Genomic DNA, 21,082 nt, shown 5'->3' with positions numbered 1-21,082 from the left:
CCAGCCTAGCTGTCCTGGCTGATGGGACAGAGAGGCCACCCGAGGCTGATCTTGTTGAGTGGCCTGTCTGGTGTTGCTGGAGGCACTCCTTGAGATAGGCTGGGCAGCTTCCGAACCGTCTTCAAGGGTAACCCCACATAGAGCGCATTACAGTAGTCTAGACAAGAGGAGACTAGGGCATGTATTACCGATGGGAGCAGATGGTCGGGAAGGTAGGGGTGCAGCCGCCAGATCAGATGGAGTTGGTCCAGCTCACAGCTGACACCTGAGCCTCCATGGTCAGCTGGGAGTCTAAAATGACCCCCAGGCTGCGGACCTGGTCTTTCAAGGTAGCCGTACACCATTCAACACCAGGTCAACATCCCCCAACCTCCTCTTGTCTCCCACCAAGAGTACCTCAGTCTTGTCAGGGCTCAGCTTCAGCTTATTCCTCCCCATCCAGCCACTCACCGTCTCCAGACATTTGGACAGGGATTCTATGGCCAACCTTGGTGAAGATTTGAATGAGAGGTAGAGCTGCATGTCATCTGCATATTGATGACACCGCACCCCAAACCTCCTGATGATGGCCCCCAGCAGCTTCACATAGATGTTAAATAGCATCGGGGAGAGGATGGAACCCTGTGGCACCCCACAAGTGAGTGGCCACAGGTCTGAAGCCTCCTCTCCTAGTGCTACCCACTGGTACCTGCCCGAGAGGAAGGACCAGAACCACTGCAATACAGTGTCTCCAATATCTATATGTTCATCAATTATGCCAAGCAAACACATCCAAAGTTTTGAGCACATGGTAGCCAACCCCAGTACAGGATAATCATATTTTTATACAATGGAGATATTCGGGTTGGAAGAAATATGGGAAGACTGGAAGCTATTATCACGTATGGTGATCATGCATGCACATATCACAAACTGTTTTCCAGAACAACTGTAAGGTCCAGAAAATTACAAGTCACACCTTACCCCTAATTGAGGCTGCAATCCTATGCACATTACCTTGAAGTAAGCCCCACTGACTTGTAAGTAAGCCCCATTGTAGGACTTGTTTCTTCTTTCTGAGTAAGCATACATAGGATTGAGCTGCAGTTCTACTAAATTAAGACCAGGGGAAGTTCCTTTCTTCTTCTTGAAAAAAACTGCTCACATGCTTGTTACCAGCAGCTGAACTATATGTGAAACAGTAGTGGAAATCTCCAGATGCTTCATTCATTTCACATGGTTCCTATATGTTATGGGATATGGTGGTCATGCAAAAATTAACTGAGCAAGTCCAAAAGGCCTACACCAGACATAATACATGAGTGTTATTTCTAGCATATATTGACCAAAACCAGAAGGGTTGTAGAGCTCCATCCAACATTAAGGGAGAGAACCCAAAGGGTTTTTTTTGCATGTAATGGTGTCAGATCATGGGTTAATTAACCCACGATTTGTGTGCCACAGTCTTTCTGAATATTCAAAACCTGACTGGGCTGATCTGGGGTAGTGACGTGACATCCCAACCTGGACATTATAGGTTAATTATGGTTAAATAATCCACAGTTAACTACTATGTTAACCATGGGTTGTTTAACTCAAGATCAACCTATAGTGTCCCGGGTCGGACATCACACAGCAATCCCTGACCAGGGGTTGAATATTCAAAATCGCCATGCAGCAACTGCTACAGCATAGGTAATGTCAGGAGGGTGCATGATGGCAGTGAGTGGGGCCAAAGCCAACAGTGGGCAGGACCAGAGCCAAAAGTCACCTCTTTTCTTTTTCTGGCACCCCTTTTCTCTCTCTCCCTGTTCCTTCCCGCCCAATGGGATGCGCAGAAGGGACAGATGACTCTTACCAGGGCTATGAACCGATTGCATTCAGAGGGCTTTTGAAATTAGGCTAAGGGACACATGAAATCAGTATGCTGATGATACTCAGCTCTACCTCTCATTTCCATCTGCACATTCCAGGGAGGCTGTGGAACTCTTGAACCAGTGTTTGGAGTCTGTTTGGGGATGGATGAGGGTGCACAAGCTGAAACTTAATCCAGACACTACAAAGGTAGTGTGGGTTGGGAAACCAACTACTTCAGATGGAGGTTTACAACTGGTCTTAGATGAGGTTGCACTCCCCCTAAAAGACCAAGTGTGCAGCCTGGGAGTCCTCCTGGACTCTGAGCTAACTAGGAAAGCCCAGGTGGCTGCAGTGTCCAGGAGTGCTTTTTACCAGCTTAGTCTGGTACATCAACCCTATCTGGAAAGGACGGACCTTGCCTCAGTTATCCACACACTAGCGATGTTCAGGCTGGACTAGTGTAATGCACTGTGTACTGGGCTATCTTTGAAGATGGTTCAAAAACTCCAGCTCATGCAGAATGCGGCCGCTCGAGTATTGGTGGGGGCAAAGCGATTTGATCACATAATGCACATATTGCACCAGCTGCACTGGTTACCAGTGTGTTTCTGAGCCCAATTCAAAATGCTGGTTTTGACCTTTAAAGCCTTAAACAGTTTGGGACCAAGTTACTTGAAGGACCACCTTCACTCATATCAGCCTGCCTGCACTTTCAGATCAGAAAGAGAGGCCATTCTCATTTGCCCACCCATGAGAGCAGTCAGATGGGTGATCACACGTCAGAGGGCCTTCTCTGGAGTGGCCCCACAGCTTTGGAACAAGTTGCCATCAGAGGTCCGCCGTGCTCTGTCACTGCAGGCTTTTAAGAAGTTCCTTGAAAACATATTACTTTACCATGGCCTCCTCTTGATATGAATGCTGCTGCTGCTCTTACTGCCGTTGTTGTTGTTGCTGGTCTTATTGTTGGCTTTTATTGTTGTTTTTATATTTTTATTGCTTTTAATATTTTAACTGTTTTTATGTGTTTTATTGCTGCAAGCCACCTTGGGAGGGCTTCTGCCCTGAAAGGCAGCCAAGAAATGTTTTAAATTTTATTTTAAATAAATAAATACAGACAAACATAAATATCAAGTTGAGGGCTACATGCAGTCCTGGGAATACAGGTTGCCCACCCCTGCTTTTAAAACCCCCCAGATATAGATATATATATCCATCAATTACAAACAGGGAAGAAAGAGTTCACACAGTCTGTGTACGCTATTGATAGATAGATAGATAGATAGATAGCGTACACAGACTGTGTGAACTCTTTCTTCCATGTTTGTAATGGATGGTTTCCCAGATTTCTTCCCACAACTTGCCTCAGCCCTTTAAACACAATAGAAAATATATATTTAAATATGTTATTGATATTTCTTAACTTTTTGTCTCTCTCATTTTCCATCACAATCTGAAAACATGCAAAATGGATTTAGAAGGCTCTGATCTACTTGTTTGTGGGGTGCTCTGGAGCAAAGCAGCACTTCTTACCAACCTGCCAGCTTTGCACCTTTAGTTGTTCCCTGCTAAAATTCGCAAGTTATGAATGGGGGCAGGCAGAGTAATTGCTTCCCACCATGACAAACAGGCTTTTAAACAGTCTTCTTTTTGCCTTCCAGGTAAAAGAGCTGCCTTAATTTCTCCTAGGAGATTACTTTGTAATATCCTACAAAAACGAAAACAAAAAACCAATTTACCAGTAGCGTATATAACACAGCAGAGTGTTAAAAGTGTGTAGGTAGGTGTACAAGGTTCGAATGCAGAGGCAGTTTAGAGTAGTGTCAATAAAATTAAGTTTATTTTTAGGAAACCGTGTCATTTGGAATTCAAAACACCAAATAAACCATTTCTAAAAAGCTCCCTACCAAATGGGGTAGGGTCTATACTTGTGAAAGATATAGGATTCTAAGAGTCAAAGTCAAATGCCAAAGCCAGATCCAGACACCAAGGAGGTCAGGAGCAAAAGTAGCCCTCAGTCTCAATTACTCCCAAGCTGAGGTTAGTGCATGCTGGTCCCAATCTGAATCAGGGCTGTGCACATTTACTCTTGAGTAAGAAAGTAAAGTAACATGTAATTTGTCTATACATATTGGGCAATCTGATTAGTTGCATAAGCACTAGATTCAGTCTACACTTTTCCAGCAAAAGAATTGGGGCAATTTCTTCTAGAGCAGCTTTCCTCAACCTGGTCCACTCCAGCTGTTTTGAACAACTCCCATCAGCCCCAGCCAGTATGACCAATGGTTATGGATGATAGGAGCTGTAGTCCAAAATTCCCTGGAGGGTATTAGGGTGGTGAAGGATGTTGTAGAGCATCAAAGGGTTAGTGTTCATGCTATCCGAGTGGCACAGGAGCTGCAGCTCACTCCCACATCACCGAGGTAATCAGAGATGGCCTAGGCCACATGGGGGAACCCATACTGTGGGAGTGTCCATGACAACATCAGAGTGACAACTGTCATGGGATGGGAGGAGGAAGACCATGACCCAACATTCTGCATGTGCTCCTCCCATAAGATCCAGTCTCACATTTATCTTAGTAGCATGGGAAGAGGCAGCACCGCTGTGATCTCCACACCCCTGTGATCTCCACACCCCTGGGATAACACAAGGACCCAGCCTAACAGATACTTAATGGTGCTTAGGAGTAAATGAGCAACTACTAGCATTTTTTGTAGACAGAATAGCAGTAAAGTTGGGAAGGAGACCTAGATTTTGCTTTCTAGGAAGAGAGAACCAGTCCACATGACAAGTGCAACTTACTAAGTTTTGAAGCTTTATGCCAAAAAGTACAGATTAGAGGAATACAAGGCAGTTGATATTGAATGGCCATCTTACTGCAGCAAGCCACAATTGGGACCTACAACCCATCATTAAGAGTGATGATGCCCTGAGAGAAGGGGTGTGTGGAAGACCCACTTAAAGCCTTTAGACAGCCAACCAACTTGAAACTACTGCTGATATGGGTGCAGGACACCAACGTGTAGACCCTACTACAAGCCAAAGAGCTATTTATGCCCTTTGCTTAATACTGGAAACAGTATTATAGGTCCTAGCAATGAAATCTACAACACTCTAGATCCCTACACATGCAACTCCACAAATGTTCTGTCTGTGCAGCTATAGTATCATAAGCGTCCGTCACCGGGTCTGACTAGGGTTGGGCATTTAACCAGTCAAGAGGTATTTGGTCAATTGATCAGTCCAGGAACAGCCAACCTGGGACCCTCCAGACACTTCCAACTACAGACCCCATCCATAAACAGTAAGGGAGTGTGGGAGTTGGCAGTCCAGAACATCTGGAGGGCAGCAGGTTGCCTATCCCTGGATCAGTCAAATATTGTCCATAAATGGTCAGGTGTTGTTAACAGTGCAATCCTATACATGTCTACTTAGAAGTAAGTTCCACTGAGTTCAGTGGGAATAACTCCCAGGTAAGCATATATAGTATTACAGCCTAAAGCACCAACTTTGTTAGAACAACAACAAAAGATAATCAACAGGTTTGACACTTATGCTAATTACAAAAATAGATTGGTTGTTAGTGCGAAACTTTTTAAGTAGTAATTCATTACAATTTAATTAATGATAGTTAAGGTTTCTATGCATGTGAATGGTTCACTGAACAGTTCTTCTCTTTGGCTTTTATCTTGGAATACCAGCGTAAGCCTACAGTTGCATTTTAAAAAAAATAAGAAATAAAAACAGAAACTGAAGCAGACTATCACCAAGGGCTTTAAAGTCAATTTTTAAAGCCTCATCCACTTCAGCTTTAACTGGTTCTTCACCTACACTGTCCTAGACAGTGACCTTTTCACTAATGATAGCACGCGCTCCAGTTCGGAGCTGCCCATAGCATGAGGCCGGTGGAAGAAGCTTTGCAATGCTGCCCTCCCTAACAAATTATACCATCGTGATTTTTTTTTTTTTTTTAAGATAAACTGTCACCTGCATTCTTGGCTTCATGGAATACGTGACTATGATCGAACAGTAGGCAGTCAACTGACCATATCTCATTAGACAATTCAACCGAACCCTAAATCTACTATAACGAACTAGACTACCAACGAACCCACAAGTGAACACTTTAACCTTCCTGGTCATTCCATCCAGGACCTCAAAGTGGCTGTCCTAAACATGTCTGTTTAGGTGGAAGAATGGAACAGGATACAAAAATGTAATAGCGTGAACCAAGATTACAGAAGGATTCTATTCTCATTTAAAAACCCGATTGAAGAAATAAATCTTCACCAGATGGAGATTTCAGCAAGACAGTTCCTTTTAGAATCCAAGCAACTGCTTCCATTCAATCCATTTCAGCATCTGGCAAAGCAGACAATAGTCTATGAAAGCTCATGTTCTTAACAATGTTAATCTCTAAGGTGCTACAAAGACCAAATCTTTTCTCTTTCAATTGTTCATAGATCATCATGACTCTGAATACAAATATCATACCTTGTCTATATAGGAAGCAAATTCCTGGTGTTTTAACCATATACCACTGGGTTAGTGTCTCAGATCACTGTGCATTGCGCAGGGAACTGTACAAACATAGCCATGATAATACGGCTATATAGTCAGTATAACGTTATCTCAAGATAAAACAGTGGCAAGCCCAGAATCCCTTACTCATTCAGTGGCTCATTGTTATCAACATCACCATCACCACCATCATTTTTGAATATAGCAAACCAACAAGCATGTGTGTGTTAAGTTTATATTAGTCATGTGGTATAAATCCTCTGAAAACGCATTTTTCAAGCAAAGTTTTAAAACTGCCTGGGAAGTTGTTCCTCAAAAAGACAGAGCGTCAGCTTTAAATTCACCAATATATGTCAGTTTACAGCAGTTTGGACCACAATCCAACATATGCCTAAACATGCTCAAGACCACTGATTCGATAGGGTTAGGTATACTTAACTCTGGTGGATACAACCATTGCCAATTCCCCACCTTTTTCCCTTGCATTTTCCAGATAAATAAAATGTTGCAACTATTGTCAAATGAATATATTCTGGTACGGGATTTGCTTATTTAGCTTTACTTGTACGTTTATTCAGCTGTAGTCCTGTTCTTCAACAGGACTCACCCAGAAATGGCCATTCTATAGTGGCTAACTGATGGGTTGTTGTGCACCAGTGGGAGAAAGCAGGTGAGCATTTTTACACCACAACCCACGACTGGCTCCTCTGTAGGTTGTGGAGCGTGACATGCAAACTCAGACCACTGGGTTGTTTAAGGGCTAAACAGCCCAGTGGTTAACCCAACAACAAACCATGGCTTGCTGAGTAAAAGCAGAAGAGGTGGGCATGCTGCTACTCACACATGACAACCCATCAGTTTTTAAACCAATGGGTTGTTGTTACATGCAAACCAGGTCATACGTCTATGCTTAAAAGCTACAATGCAAGGCATAGATATATGCATTTTTATAAAGAGACACTGCTGAAATGAACGACTGCTTTAAAATATTATGAAATAATAAAATATTAAAATAAAAAAAATTATTCATATAATAATAATGGTAATCCTTAGAGAAATTTCAGACATAATATTCAGTAGAGAGTCCAGTTGGCCCCTACTTTGGTGATGCTACAGATCTCTGTCTGGAGGGTGATCAAGATTAACTTTAAGACTGATTGGTCTTTGTTCATATACAAACATTTCCTTTGGAACAAAACAGGTCAATTGTAGAGTGGAATCAAGCTTTTAACATACGCTGGCATTCAACAAAAATTTGGGAGCAGTGGACTAAATAAGATACTATCTATTGTGAAAGGTACAGAAAGAAAAGGACAGGTCCAGAAAAGAAGTCTAGTCTAGAGAGAGCGACTTTATTAGACACCAGACTCAAGATCACTGCACAACAGTGGCTTTCCATTTCAAGTGCCATTTTATTTAGGCAACCTGTTCTCCAGAAAAGACACCAGATGATTGGCATGTTAAGAGTCTAACAGTTGTTAAACTACCTGTCTTTGTAAAATGCACATGTGCAAATAATCTGATAAAAGGCCTCCCTCACTGAAGAATTCTGATGGACCTGGCATTACAGGGAAGTATCAATCTTCCCCTGACAAAATAGGGATCTCTGGCAAGAAAGCTCTGAGAAGAAGATTGAAAAAGAGCAGAGAAAACCAATTCTTGCTGTCATCGTTTTACCTCATGGAGGGTGAGATGTTTGCCATCTTTTCTTTTGGAGTCAAATCTGCCATATATTGCGCTGTACTTTCTAATCTCCTCCTCTTTGTGAGGGTCCTCGTCAGTCATCTCAAAGATGTGACCAACCATCTTGGCCAGTTTCTTATTGATTTTCAGCAGTTCTTTCACTTCATTCAAGTCACTTTTGGGGAGGGTGGGAACCATGCGCTCAACGCACTCGGTGACCGACAGAGCTGCTGCCGCGTCCAAGGTTTCCGTGTTTTCCTTTGGTGAGGCTGGAGAGCCGACGTCAGCTGGGGAAAGGCTGTGTTCACTCTCTGTAGTGTGGTGTCCTTGCCATAGCCTCTGTTCACTGCCGCTCTGCAGCGGTAAGCTTCCCACCCCATCGGACTTGCCGGCACCCACACTCTGAACACACGTGGTGGCGGCACATTTTGGAATCTTCAAGTGAGGCTCTCGTGTATTACTGTTCCTCTCATAACTATTGCATGATATTCCCAACCAAGCAGGAGACCCTTCCGGTAACTTATATATTGGAATGCTACTGACCGGTAAGGAAGTAAGAGGCTGGTTAAAAAGGCCTGGATTCGTGACCCAGTCTCTCAAAGCCTTCTGCAGTCTTCGGACGTGAAGAGGTTTGCTAGCCATGCCAACAAGGGCCATGATTTCAAGGAATTCCTCTTCGCCTGCCTCACACAACTGCTGGACATCATCCCCTCCCTGCTGAATGAAGGCATCGAAGTACAATAAGAGGTTGGCTTTCTGCAGTATTCGATAAAGCTGCAACTCTCCAAGGGTTCTGGGCAATGCTGTTGCCATTGTGGATGGAACACCCTGCAAAAAAACAAAGGAGTAGCAAAATAAATACTATTTCCAGATGTGCTTTCTAACACCAAAATTTTGCTCTTTCCAAAAATATGTTTGGTTTTGATAGAGCTGGCTTGTGAACAGACGTATTCATTATAAGATCTTGTATGGCACAGCACATACAGTACTGGACTGGGAAGGACTTGGTTCAAGCCACGCTAAACTATAAACTCACTAGGTGGTATTGGGCAAGTTACTATCTCAGTTCCCCATCTATGAAGTGGAATATATATATATATAATAGCCCTACTTCATAGATCAGTTGTGAAAAGAACAAGATAAAGGTTGCGTATTAAGAATGCTTTTGAAGTCATAGATAATAATTAATGCATTAATGTATTCTATTGAGGCTATTATTACTGAGAAAAGGAGAGCACTGGGGCTTGGGTCCAGAGATAGTTTTTCCACTTGACTGTCATCTACTGCTGACAGGGAAGTGTTTTCCTGACACAAACAGCTTGCAAAAAATCAGGTAAGGAAAAGAAAGGCTGGGTACAAATGCTCACTTCTGAGAAGCAACAGGAGTGACACCCTTAACTCTACTGAAATCTCCTAGCCTGATCCAGCACCAGCACTTCAATAACCACATAAAATGGCATAAAAAGAGAGGAGAGGATCCTCACTGGTTTAAAAGTATTCCTTCCAGCTCTCTAAAGAGCTACTGACTGTATATAGCCTTTTGAATGCCCTGTTCAAATGCTCAAACACTCTCTGATCAGAAATGACAGCTGTGGTCTACAGTCTCACATAGGGCTGTTCTATGTCATTTGACATTCACACACAGACCGGAATAAGCTGCAATTTCTCTTCCACTCTTGGTACTTTGTAAATATTGTTGCCTTCCAGAGACAAGAAACCAGGTGAAAAATTATGGATTAAACATTTAAATGGATCCTATACTCAAATTTTAGAAGTTCAACAAAAGATTTTTTTAAAAGTCAAAGGATAATGCTAATTTTCTATTCTGCTTATCTCACCACCACAAAGGTTAAACAGCTTCAACTGCTGCTCAAATGAGATCCTTTACTATAGTTGATTATCAGGGTCTGTTTCATCTGTACACACAGCATCTGTACACGGAGTGAACTCTTTTAGAATGTCAATTGGCTGGACAAGCGTGGAGACGGTGGGTGGGGCTAGCCCATGCATGGCCACACCTCCCTCCTTGTGTATTTATTCATGTGGAGGGAGGCATGTGAGCCCCCTCCTTTTTGAATCGCTTCAGTTAAATGCTTCAATACTGAAGGCTCATTTCACTCATGATTTTGCAATTTAAAATTACAAAAACATGAAGGGCAGTGGGTAATTCCTGCATACACGCAGAAATACTTTTAAATTAACAGTCAGTATTCTGAGAAAAGCACAGGACACAATTTAAATAGTTAAACCTGAAAATTTTTAACACAAGGATGCATCTTTAAGCTAGTTAAACAAAAACGGTTAAATGCCATTTCCTAAAAACCTCTAGTCATCACAAACATACGGCCATAATCAACTTGAGAGATACATTTTAGCACAGATGATTCCTGCACACTGAACCACAAATTTAACCCACTGACCTGCTAGGACAAACACAGAAACCTTCTATGTAATATATTTATCGCTATCACACAGGAAATAGTAATTTTCTCCCTGTTGTTCAGAAATGAAACTGTTTCAAGAATCTCTTATATAAAGAACAATAATGAACAGTATCATCAACCTCTCTCTGGCCACAAATGCATAAACGGTTTAAAGGTATTCCATATATAAATATATGTAAGCAGCAGCTATATTTTTTAAAAAGACTAAAAACTCCAACATAGCTACAAAAGCCACAGAAGCAAGATATGCTAATTAAAAAATAGGTTAAATGAAAAAGACATTAACAAGTCAAATTAAGCCCATTTTCATCTCATAACAGATATGTTAACTGCAGAGTTGTGAAAATTACACTACAAGATCTGGTTAATTTAAATCCTAACAGACTAGATTCTGTGGAACTTAGTGTGTGTTAATGTTCCCAACTTTATGTCAAGCTGGTAACAAAATAGTTTTGCAACAAAGGTAGAATCTCCCAAAATAAATTCAGTGCTTTTTAGATTCCCGTTTACATATGGAAGTTAATAATGGGGGGGAAATCAACTACTTCTGCATAAAAACATGAGTAAGGCTGCAGCCCTATGCACACTTTCCTGGGAGTACGCTCAACTGAATTTAATGGGACTTACTTCTGGAGTTGACATACATAGGACTGGGCTGCAAGTTGGTTTTTATATAGAAAGGAAGTCATATGGAGCCAAGCTCCACGTCATAAGGGAGAAGATTACACATTGCCTCTCAGCTCCCATTCCTGCCTTTTTTGTTAGGAAAGCAGCCAACACAGAGCGCTGTATGATATTAAGCTGCACCATGTAGTGAGCGCAAACTTTAGCTTTGCAAGAGACATTTACTTAAAACTTGTCAGAAACACAACTTACTTGATTTTATGGAACCTACTGTTGAGAAAGGATTGGCTGCGAGGCTGCTACATCAGTGATGAGATTTGCTCTCAACTATGAATCAGGGTAGAAGGGCACAGTTTGTCCCAAATTAAGCCCTTTGAAATCCTACTTAACTCAGAGCCCGTCTTTCCTGATGTGAATCCACCCTCTTCTCATATGAAATTGCCTCTGAGAGCCCTGAACCTCCTTTACATGAGGTAAACACAACTAGAGCAGGAATATGTATGGGCCTTCCCAGCTGTGATCCTAGAGCTGTGTAATAATGTACCAGTGGAGGCTGGTGGCTCCGATGTCAGTGGGGCAGTCAATCTGCGGGGCACCTTGGATAGCTCCTTTAGAGTTCTGACTGGAACCCAGAGTAGATTCACCACCCCACTGATATCACAGCCACCAGCTTCCACTGTAATGTACATATCTCTTGCTTAACTTTGAGGAAGAAGTGCAAAGCCCATCTGGAAAGGCACTCAGGCTAGCAAGTTGCTGGGATATTCCATAATGTTGTTGGTTTTTGCTATTGCCATTGTAATGACTGCTATGGTTTTTATTGTTGCTTGATGTGCTTACATTTTCATTTTTTGTAAGCTGCCTGAAGTGTATGAAAAGGCAGCGTGTATGTATTTTAAATAATGTATTGCAAGGAGAGAAACTTAAGCATGTCCTTAACTTTCCTGCTGAAGTCAACAGGACTTTAAAAATGCTTAACCATGCAATTCTATACATGTTCACTCAAATGCAAGCCCCAATGAGTTCAGAGGAGTTTGCTCAGAGTTAAGTCAGTGTAGGATCATGGCCCAAGTTATTGTTGCATTAAACCTGAACAAGTTCATAAGCCAAAGGATCTGTACCGTAGCATTGCTGTTTTGGCAGAACAGAGGCTCACAAACACTCTCTTTACTAAATTTAGACTTTCCCTCAATAATGGTTCCAACTCAATGTTAGAAACAAACAAAAATCACAAATACCCCCTTTAATCTTCAAAAGCCAGAAAGACTAAAGGACCATTTCGCTTATTCAAAACAACCTTAAGCAACCATTTGCTTCATTTCCCGGTGCTGCTGGCCGGCCTCCCTGATTCACCAGCTGAGCTTGACAGAAAGGTTCTACCGCAGGGAAGGTATTCAGTTAGTGACTGGAGTGGGGATTCAGAGATTTCAGATAGTGCCATGCCAGGGCTGAAGTCATCATGGGAACCAAATCAATATGAGCGGCTGTCTCAGGGCCAAAACAGACATTACTTTAAGTCTGTATGTAGCAGCTACATCCTTTTTGTTTTCGTTTTTACTCTACAGTAGGCACAAGTGGCCTGATCAGGACCCCAGCATGGGGGCTGGGAAGCCGCTTAAGATCTGGTTTGGACCCCCGCACGTACTTTACAGTAAAAATGAAAAGATGGAGCTACTAGATACAGATTTGAAGTAATTTCTGTTTTGGCCCTCAGAGCAAATGGAACTCCTGATACACTGTGGAAGGAGACTACAGACCATCACATTCCTCTTTCTGCTCCACTTTTCAGCTTAGAACTGCAAACTTGTGAGGAAGTTTCACTGAAGTCAAGAGTAAACCTGCATGCGATTGCACTATGAGTCTGCCATCTTAAGAATACTTATTTGGAAGCTAGCCCAGTTGTAATCAGTAAGACGTACTTCTGAGTAGGACAGAACTGAGATGTTCATATGCTGGCATGTGCCAGACAGAATGTGACACTGAGGAACTTAAATAGGTCTATATCACACACTCCTAGATTTTTTTGCTTTCATTTTATATCACTCTGATCCTTTTTATCCTGTGTACATCCCCATCCCCACCCCCAACACACACACACACACACACACACACAGATCTTCCACTTATAATAAACACCAAAAAGACTTCCCCTAAAGCTGGGAGCAGATGACTGAAAGAGATGAACACAGGAGAACCAACAAAAAATCCCTTGCTTGAGGTGCAAGGAGGGTATAAGAGGGAAAGGCAGGAGTGCACCCAGGTCATCCAGTGGAACACCATGGAAACAGAACAAAGCTCTGCAAGGTGGGAAGGGAGGAGGAAAGAACCACTGTGTAGAAAGCCCATGGAGAAGCCCCAAAGGACAGTTATACTACCTCATTCAAGCAGTACCCAGTGCTTATAGCAGCCCTCCTGAACTTGGTGTCCTCCAGATGTGTTGGACTGCCACTCATAATTCCCAGCCAGCATGGCCAACGGCTGGAAATTATCAGAGTGGCAGTCCAACACAACTGGAATCTAACACATCTGGAGGACACCAGATTGGGGAAGGCTGGCTTATAGTTTCTCTCTCTCACTTCTTTCTCCCCAGTCTAAACCAGACAGCTTCTTCTTTTATATATATATACCTCTAACTAGGGATGTTGGAGAAATCCACAATGGATCCAAATGAGTTCTGATTTTCATGAATCTGATGCACAGATTCCACAGCGGACCAGCTTTCCCTGTTGGGTGGATTCTGTGGGCTTGCAGACCAGTTTTCTAAATTTCCTGAATTTTGCGCAAATTTAATCACAGAAAAAAACGACGACACCCTCCCAACCAAGCCAAAATGTGCATTTCCCCCACAGGCTAAAGCATGAAAATGTGCATTTTGGCAAATTTCCACATTTCTGCACATATGAATTTGTGCAAGTGTGCATTTGCACACTTTCAAAAACCTCCCCAATTCCATCGATGGGTGGACAACAGCATGAAAGGTGCCTGATAATCCACGAAACCCAGATGGAATGGATTTTACACATTCCATACATCCCTGCCTCTAACACATGAATTTCAAAGGACCGGTTGATCACCATGCCCTGCCCCACTCTATGTACCACCTGCATCAGCATAAATGCCTGATTCACATGACCAAGCAGCCAAATGGAATGGCAAACTACATGAAAGGCCACACACATGCAGCCACTCTCCAGGTAGAACTTTTTACAATGCTACCACAGACCTGCAGAAGAAGGACTTCGGAAGTCAAGGGATTTACGTGCATCTGTGAATGAGCCATTATTCAAGCCCAAGGGGCAAAGCAAGTTCAAGAGAGTTTCCCCTACCCCCAGTCTCATCTGAGGCACAAAAGCCTTCGGATGTAGACCTCCAGCTGCAAAGGCATCCTGGGATTCAGGAAACCTGATTGTGCAGGTTTCCAGAAACTAGGGAAGCCTCCATATGCAGAAATCTACATGCAAAGACTTCCCCATCTCACATATCCATAGGAATGCATGTATGGCTAGGGCAGAGCCAGGAGCCACACGCTGCCAGGGGCATGGCTAAAGGTGCAATCCTGCTGCTCCTTTGAACATACTTTGCCCCTTCACACAGGTAACACGAAAGGGGATTCAGGGATCCCCTTTCAAGTGCTACACACTCAAGCTCCTTTTAAAACTCCCCCAACAAGCTGAAAAATTGTTTTGAGGGCTTAAAGCCAGAGCCAATGACCGGGGGGGGGGGGGGGAGCCCTGATAGACAAATTCTGTTACACACATGCTTATCTTCTCCATGAATCGAAGAGAGAGTTGCCTGACCTCTGAAAGGTATAAACATTTTTAGTAACCGTGAGAATGAGGGTGGGGGAAAAGCAGGAGAAGGTACATTTAATACATTTTCGTTAGGTAGACTTCTCTAGGTAGAGGGAAATATAGCAGGTACCATTTAGATTCCAATTTTATGTAACATTTTTCCTTTAATATGTATCTTCTTTTCACAGCTTTTGTTTTATATAACTAAATGTGCAATCCTATGCATGTTTGGACAGAAGAAATGCCTACAACACCCAGCATGCCCTGGCCAGCATTGCTGCTTGGGTCATGCTGGGAGTTGTAGGCATTTTTTCTGTCTAAACAAGCATAAGATTGTGCCCTAATTTATTTATATGGTGTTTTATGTTAGCTGGTCTGGGAGGTGGCAGCCTGAGGGGGGTATAAATCTCTTAAATAAAATGAGGAGATATTTGAGCCAGATGACTAAGAATTTAAAATATCTTTCTGGGTGCGGGGGGGGGGGGTGCAATCAAAATGTTCTCCTTTTCCCTACACCACCAGCAGACCGTGTATACTTAATGTAACTACAACTGCCCATAATTATTCAGTTCTTACTAAAGCCATTTGTTCTAACCTACCTTTCAGTGCTTTTGTAAAAATTACAAGATAATATATATGATGTCCTCCAATAACACCCCCACAGTGCAGTCCTATACATGTCGACTCAGACATAAGCCTCATTGAGTCCAGTAGGGCTTACTCCCAAGTAAATGGGTATAGGGTTGCAGCCTAAGAAAGCTATATAAGCAGTAAGTCGTACAATCACTTGTGGTTTAATTACGAAATGAGACGTGTGCCAGAGATCTTCCCAATATCCTTATCCAAGTCGACATGTTGAGATGAACAATGTAAAAAGCATCCATCTCGACCCACTGCAGATGAAGTGGATTGAAGGTTCTTGCAGGGTGTGTATGAAGGGTACAGGGAGGAGGCATTTCTGCTATGATGTTGTTCATGTGGGCGAAGCAGTATAGACAAGGAGAACTCTTGGCGTGGGCTGCAAGGGTGGGATGAATATGCATTAATCAGTTATTCCCAAGGCTGTCATTGTAGCAAACAAGACTATGAACAAATATGTTTGCCTAAAGAGATGCCGAATTAAATTCTGAGCTATCAAAATTTTGCAACCATTCTATGACATACTGTGCAGAAAGAAAATAGCCAGGACCCAAATTGTCACTCTTAAAAGCCCTCACCTATTCCTCAAATCAAGGTGAAATGAAACACCAGCCCTTAACGTATTTTAGATGCAAAACTTCTGTATCATTTGGGTGTTTTCTCATGAGACTTGAATCAGCTTTTCCTTCAGTTCATCTGTAATATGAATATCCAGGGCGAGAGGAGGGGGAGGAAGGAGAACTGTTTTATATTTTTTCCATGTTTGCACAGATGTCAGTTGACTTACTAATCCTCCACTTCCATTTTAATGTGGCCAAGTTCTCTTTCTTTCCTTTTCTACGCAGCTAAGTACTAAGCACACACATTCAGTGAAAGTCAAGTTGCATGGAATGAAAACAAGCAACCAAACATAATTAAAGAGCAGGAGCTCCATTTGTGCAAATCTTCAGATACATACATGTAAGAGGTTAATTTAAAGTGGGTGTGTTAAGATTTCAAGGCTTCTTTAGATTTCAGGTGTCAGTAATTGCTTCCTGGCTCCACCACAAAAGCAAATCCAAAGCTCTAATACTGAATGCTGCTATGCTATGGCTGCCCATCAGAATCTTGTATCAGTGAGATTTTACACGCACAGAAGACTGCCTAGAAAGACCAATGTATGGGGGGGGGGGGAACCTAGTATTATCCTTGCTGCCACTTAGGTCTAAACTTATGGCCAGATCAGACTATCACCTTCAGTAAAACAATTTATCTATGAAGAAAGCATTCCCAAAAACTTTCCTGAGCATTTTAGTTTCTACAGAAGATTTCTTGAAACTAACTGGCTGCAATCCTATGCACATTTACCTGGAAGCAAGCCCCACTGAATGCAATGGGATTTACTTCTGAGTAAACATGCCTAGGATTGCACTATCATACAACTAATGTGTTCACGATGTTGCCCCACAACACTTGATTGCATATTTTGAAAGACTTTGCATCCTTCTGCAGCCTAGTATTTCAGTACTGAAGATTATAAGTACATGGTTATTTATTCCAAGTTCTTTTAAGTACTATACTTGATAAGAACATCAACAGATGATTATACAGACAGGAGCAATGGGCTGGATGCCCGATCTCATCTAAGCAGGGTCAGCCCTACTTAATACTTGGATGGGAGACTGCCTGGGAATCAGGCTTCCTGCACTGAGCAGGGGGTTGGACTGGATGGTCTTGTAGGCCCCTTCCAACCCTGTGATTCTATAGAGATGCTTAACTCATTTTGCTCAGGTATCAGTCCCCAGCTACTCTAACAGAAATTTCATCCAGTTAAATCGTCAGTATGGTTATTCTGAAGTAAGAAACTCTAAAATCTATGAGACCTATTTCCAAATGTAGAGCCAGGGTGCTAAAAATATATTATTTCATTTAACCAACTCTATCAAGAAATATTTCAGTTTCCCCCAAATAGCTGTCTATTTAGAACTGTTTTTTTCAGACTGGCAAACTATATAGCAGAAGGATATAAGCTTCTTTAAAACTATGCTTATTAACTCTGGGGGGTGGGGTGGCATTTAAGATCTACTGTTGATTTACTAGAAATGCTCCATTATCATCCTCTGTTATGACCATCCCCCAACTTTTTAATATTATATTTTGGTAGCACAATATGGGTAATAACTCAAGAATTTTTTTAAGGGCAACTGAATTATCCGTTGTGTTACAGAGAGAAATTAAAACACCAAGATAGCCACACTGATCCATGAGGGGGAAAAAATCCAAAATTGGAGGGGGGGGGGAATTGAAAATTCACAGTTAGGCACTACGAATGCCACAAAAGACCGAATGCCACAAAAGACCGTGCAAGCTTTCAAATTCTCCAGAACCCCTCATCAGGTTAGATAGTACGCAAACCAGGAGATGGGAGAGGCTACAGTAAAGTGACAAGGGGAATTCGGCTGCCACCTATGCACACATACCTGAGAATAAGTCCCACTGAACTCAATGGAGCTTACTTCTGAGTAGACATGTATAGCACTGTAGTGTTAACCTTTCACCAACTTCTACATGTATTATCCACAAGGCTCCAAGCTGGTAAAGAATACAAGCACTATATTAAAATATGTTGTTGCTTTCAAAATACAGTAAAATAAAATCACATACACTTTAAAATCCTAATGTGTATCCATCTTTTTTTGATGGGGGTGGGAGAAGAGAGAGATCCTCCCATTCAAAAATATTAACCTGGCTTTGGTTTTCAATTAGGGTGTGTCTGTGCAAGAACACATGGTGTATTACATAGACACACACACACACACAGGAGCATATGCTTTCATATTCAACTGCAGAGAGCCAAATGAAGGAAAGCGATTTCATAAATAAATTAAAAAGGTGTTTGCCAGAGGACAAGCTGTTGGAAAGATGAGTGTTTAAGAGCAACATGGAGCCAACCTTCTTCGTTCAAAAAATATTATTTTTATAGATTTTGCAAAAAAAACAATTGTAACAAAATTAAACTTCCCAATACTTAAAAAGTTCATAACCATGTACACCCGATGTATAAACAATGGTAGAGAAAACATAGTAAAATTCCCACCCATTGTAGTGTTTGGATTGTACTCCAGCTCCCTCCCCACCCCCAACTTTTAGCGGAGACAATACAAGGATGTTTCAGTACTTTCCTCCTACGCCCTCACCCATTTTTGCGCTGGATTTCTCTGGGAATCGTCCACACACCACCCACACACACATGAATCCGCCTTCTCCTTCCGGCAATCTACAGCAGCCGGAACAAACTGCACAGCAGCAGCTACGAAAACACCCTGCGGGGCAGGGAAGAGGGACCCTTTCCAAACCCCATCTTCTCTTTTTTCTCCTTTACCGAGCAATCCTACAGACATGTCTACTCAGAAATAAGCCCCATTGACTCCAATGGGGCTTACTCCCAGATAAGTTTGCATAACATTTTTCCAATTATTGAAGCCTCTATTATGATTATCACCATCCGCTCCCCAACGTCTGAACACGACCAAGGCTGAAGAACAGAGTGTACATACGTGTCCAACGCTGGAGGATATCATTCACCTCTACCTATAATACCCCATTCCCCAAATTCACGCGTGTATTTTTAACATGAGACTTACGCCTTAAGGTGTTAGAACTAGACATGAAAGTTATAGACGTGTAAAGTAAAAGCTACTGCGGGAGATTTAAAATCCCAATCACAGTTCATTCCAGGCTAGGTTACAATCCTATTCACACCTGCCTGGGAGTAAGTCCTCACTGAATCCAATGAGGTTTACTTCCTAGTAGCCATGTCTAGGATTGCTCTGTTAATCAGATATAGGTCTACTGTGGTACAAGGAGTTTTGCTAAAGGAAGATAAAACCTTTCTTTACGGAAGTTGAGCTACGATTCTCAAGCTGATTCCTCCGGAATAATCCCATTTACGTCAAGCACATACAAATAAAAATCTGTTTTAGGATTTAAAAAAAGCAGTTTCGCGAGATTAGGTCACGGGTGCGAGCTTTTAAAACCCGAACCCATGCATGTTTCCTGCGAAGTAAAACATTTCTTCTCCCCACCATCACCCGAGTTTCGTAGTGCTTACTTCTAGCTAGGTCAGCGTGTCCAGGATCGGAGCCTTACAAAGGCGCGTAAACAGAAAATGTTTGCAGGCGTGTAGGTACGCGATCCGCCAAAGGATGCCCGTTCACACCATTTTGGGGGGTAAAAAAACACAAATAAATACGTATTTATTTACTTTTTTGCACGGTCCCATGCTTACGCGCTTTCGGAGTCGACCATGCAAAGCGGCGGTGGCGGCAACTTTGGCTTATCCACGCGCGATCGCCGGCCACGAGGATCCCTACTTACTTCTCCGCTGCACGCCGCCGCTGCTGTTTGCCCGAGCCCTTCCGCAGCCGCCGGGTCCGGATGTTGCCCAGAAGTTATGGCCAGCGTCCCCCTCGCCTGCGGCCAGCCTTCTCCCTTCCCATCCGTGGGCGAACTGGCTGCCGCCCCCCAGGCTCCGCTCTGCCCAGCGGCCCCCCAAACCGGCACTGGCGGCGGCGGCTGGTGTTGCAAGGCTGAGGGAGGGAGGGAGCGCCGGCGGTAGCAGCCTCCGCCGCCGCCGCCGCCGCCTCGCCGCCTCCTCTGCCCGCACATCCAGGGCCCCCCTCCCGCGCCGTCACATGGGGAGATTCCGCTCTTGCTCCCTCCTGCCCCGCGCTCCTGCCCCCGCCCACACGCGGCCGCGTGACGCAAATCCTGGCGTGGGCAGCGCGGAGGCGGCGGCTCCCAGCTCGGCAGCCGCCGCTGCCGCCGCCTGGAATCCCGCGCAGCGGCATGAAAGGGAGCGCCCGGCGGCGGCCCAACTCGAGCAGTGACGGGGCCGGGAGAAGGAGCGAGGGGGAACAAAGAGCGAGGGAGCGCGCGCAGAGGTTGGTGCTGCAGCTGCGGGGACTGGCCTGGATGGAGGAGGAGCTGGTCCCGCTCCCCCCTCACCGTTCTCCCCCTTCCCTTCTTGGGCGGCACACAGCCCCGCGTCGGCTTCAGTTCTGAGTGGCGTCCGCAGAGGCGTCCCGCTTTGGGGTGGTGTTCTTTCCCTCTTAGCCCGGGACGCAGAATGGCACGACACGAATGAGTGGGTTCTAGCCAGTGTTAATCTAACGTGAGCCGCCATTCACTTCGGTGGGTCTGCTCTAAGTAGTAGCACTAAGATTGGAAACGGGCCGATTTGCCGTCTTTTGCAAACTTCTTGGGAACCCGTTCTGCGCCCAGAACGCGCGCGCGGCTTTTTTCTTTTTGCAGTCGGACTTAACTGAGAGCTTATTGAGGACTTTTGAAGCGAGTTGCCGATTGGTGCTTCTCTGCGCTTCTGTCGTTCCCCTCCTAGTGAGCGCGAGCCTATGCATGCCTACTCGGAAGTATGCCGCACTGATTTTAACGAGGCTTACTTCCAGGTCGGTGGGCAGAGGATTGCAGCCTGAGCCTTTTTTCCCCCCTATGTGTTTCTCTGCACATGCTTGTCTCTCGAACAAGCGGCATTTCTGGCATTTCAGA

The 21,082-nt window shown here is 43.6% G+C and overlaps 1 protein-coding gene across 2 annotated transcripts in view; it reads right to left on the bottom strand.

The window, feature by feature from the left end:
* NAB1 (NGFI-A binding protein 1) overlaps nucleotides 1–20,611 on the bottom strand; it is a 58,812-nt gene extending 38,201 nt beyond the window's left edge. Inside the window, exons 1-2 of one of the 2 annotated variants that reach the window (XM_084816254.1) lie at nucleotides 19,895–20,611; nucleotides 8,035–8,868 (exon numbers count right to left, since the gene is read on the bottom strand). In XM_084816254.1, the coding sequence (XP_084672380.1) occupies nucleotides 8,035–8,868; nucleotides 19,895–20,185 (1,125 nt within the window). In that variant the 5' untranslated portion in view covers nucleotides 20,186–20,611. Of the gene's footprint in view, nucleotides 1–8,034; nucleotides 8,869–19,781 lie in introns of both variants that reach the window. The other variant, XM_084816261.1, reaches the window with a different exon arrangement.
* Nucleotides 20,612–21,082: the final 471 nt, after the last annotated feature.

Source organism: Heloderma suspectum, chromosome 1, assembly GCF_057233095.1.
Source record: "Heloderma suspectum isolate Gila_16-S chromosome 1, 16-S_ref, whole genome shotgun sequence".
Classification (NCBI taxonomy): domain Eukaryota; kingdom Metazoa; phylum Chordata; class Lepidosauria; order Squamata; family Helodermatidae; genus Heloderma; species Heloderma suspectum.
The sequence above is the reverse complement of the archived record's forward strand: the minus strand, read 5'-3'. Positions and strand labels throughout refer to the sequence as shown.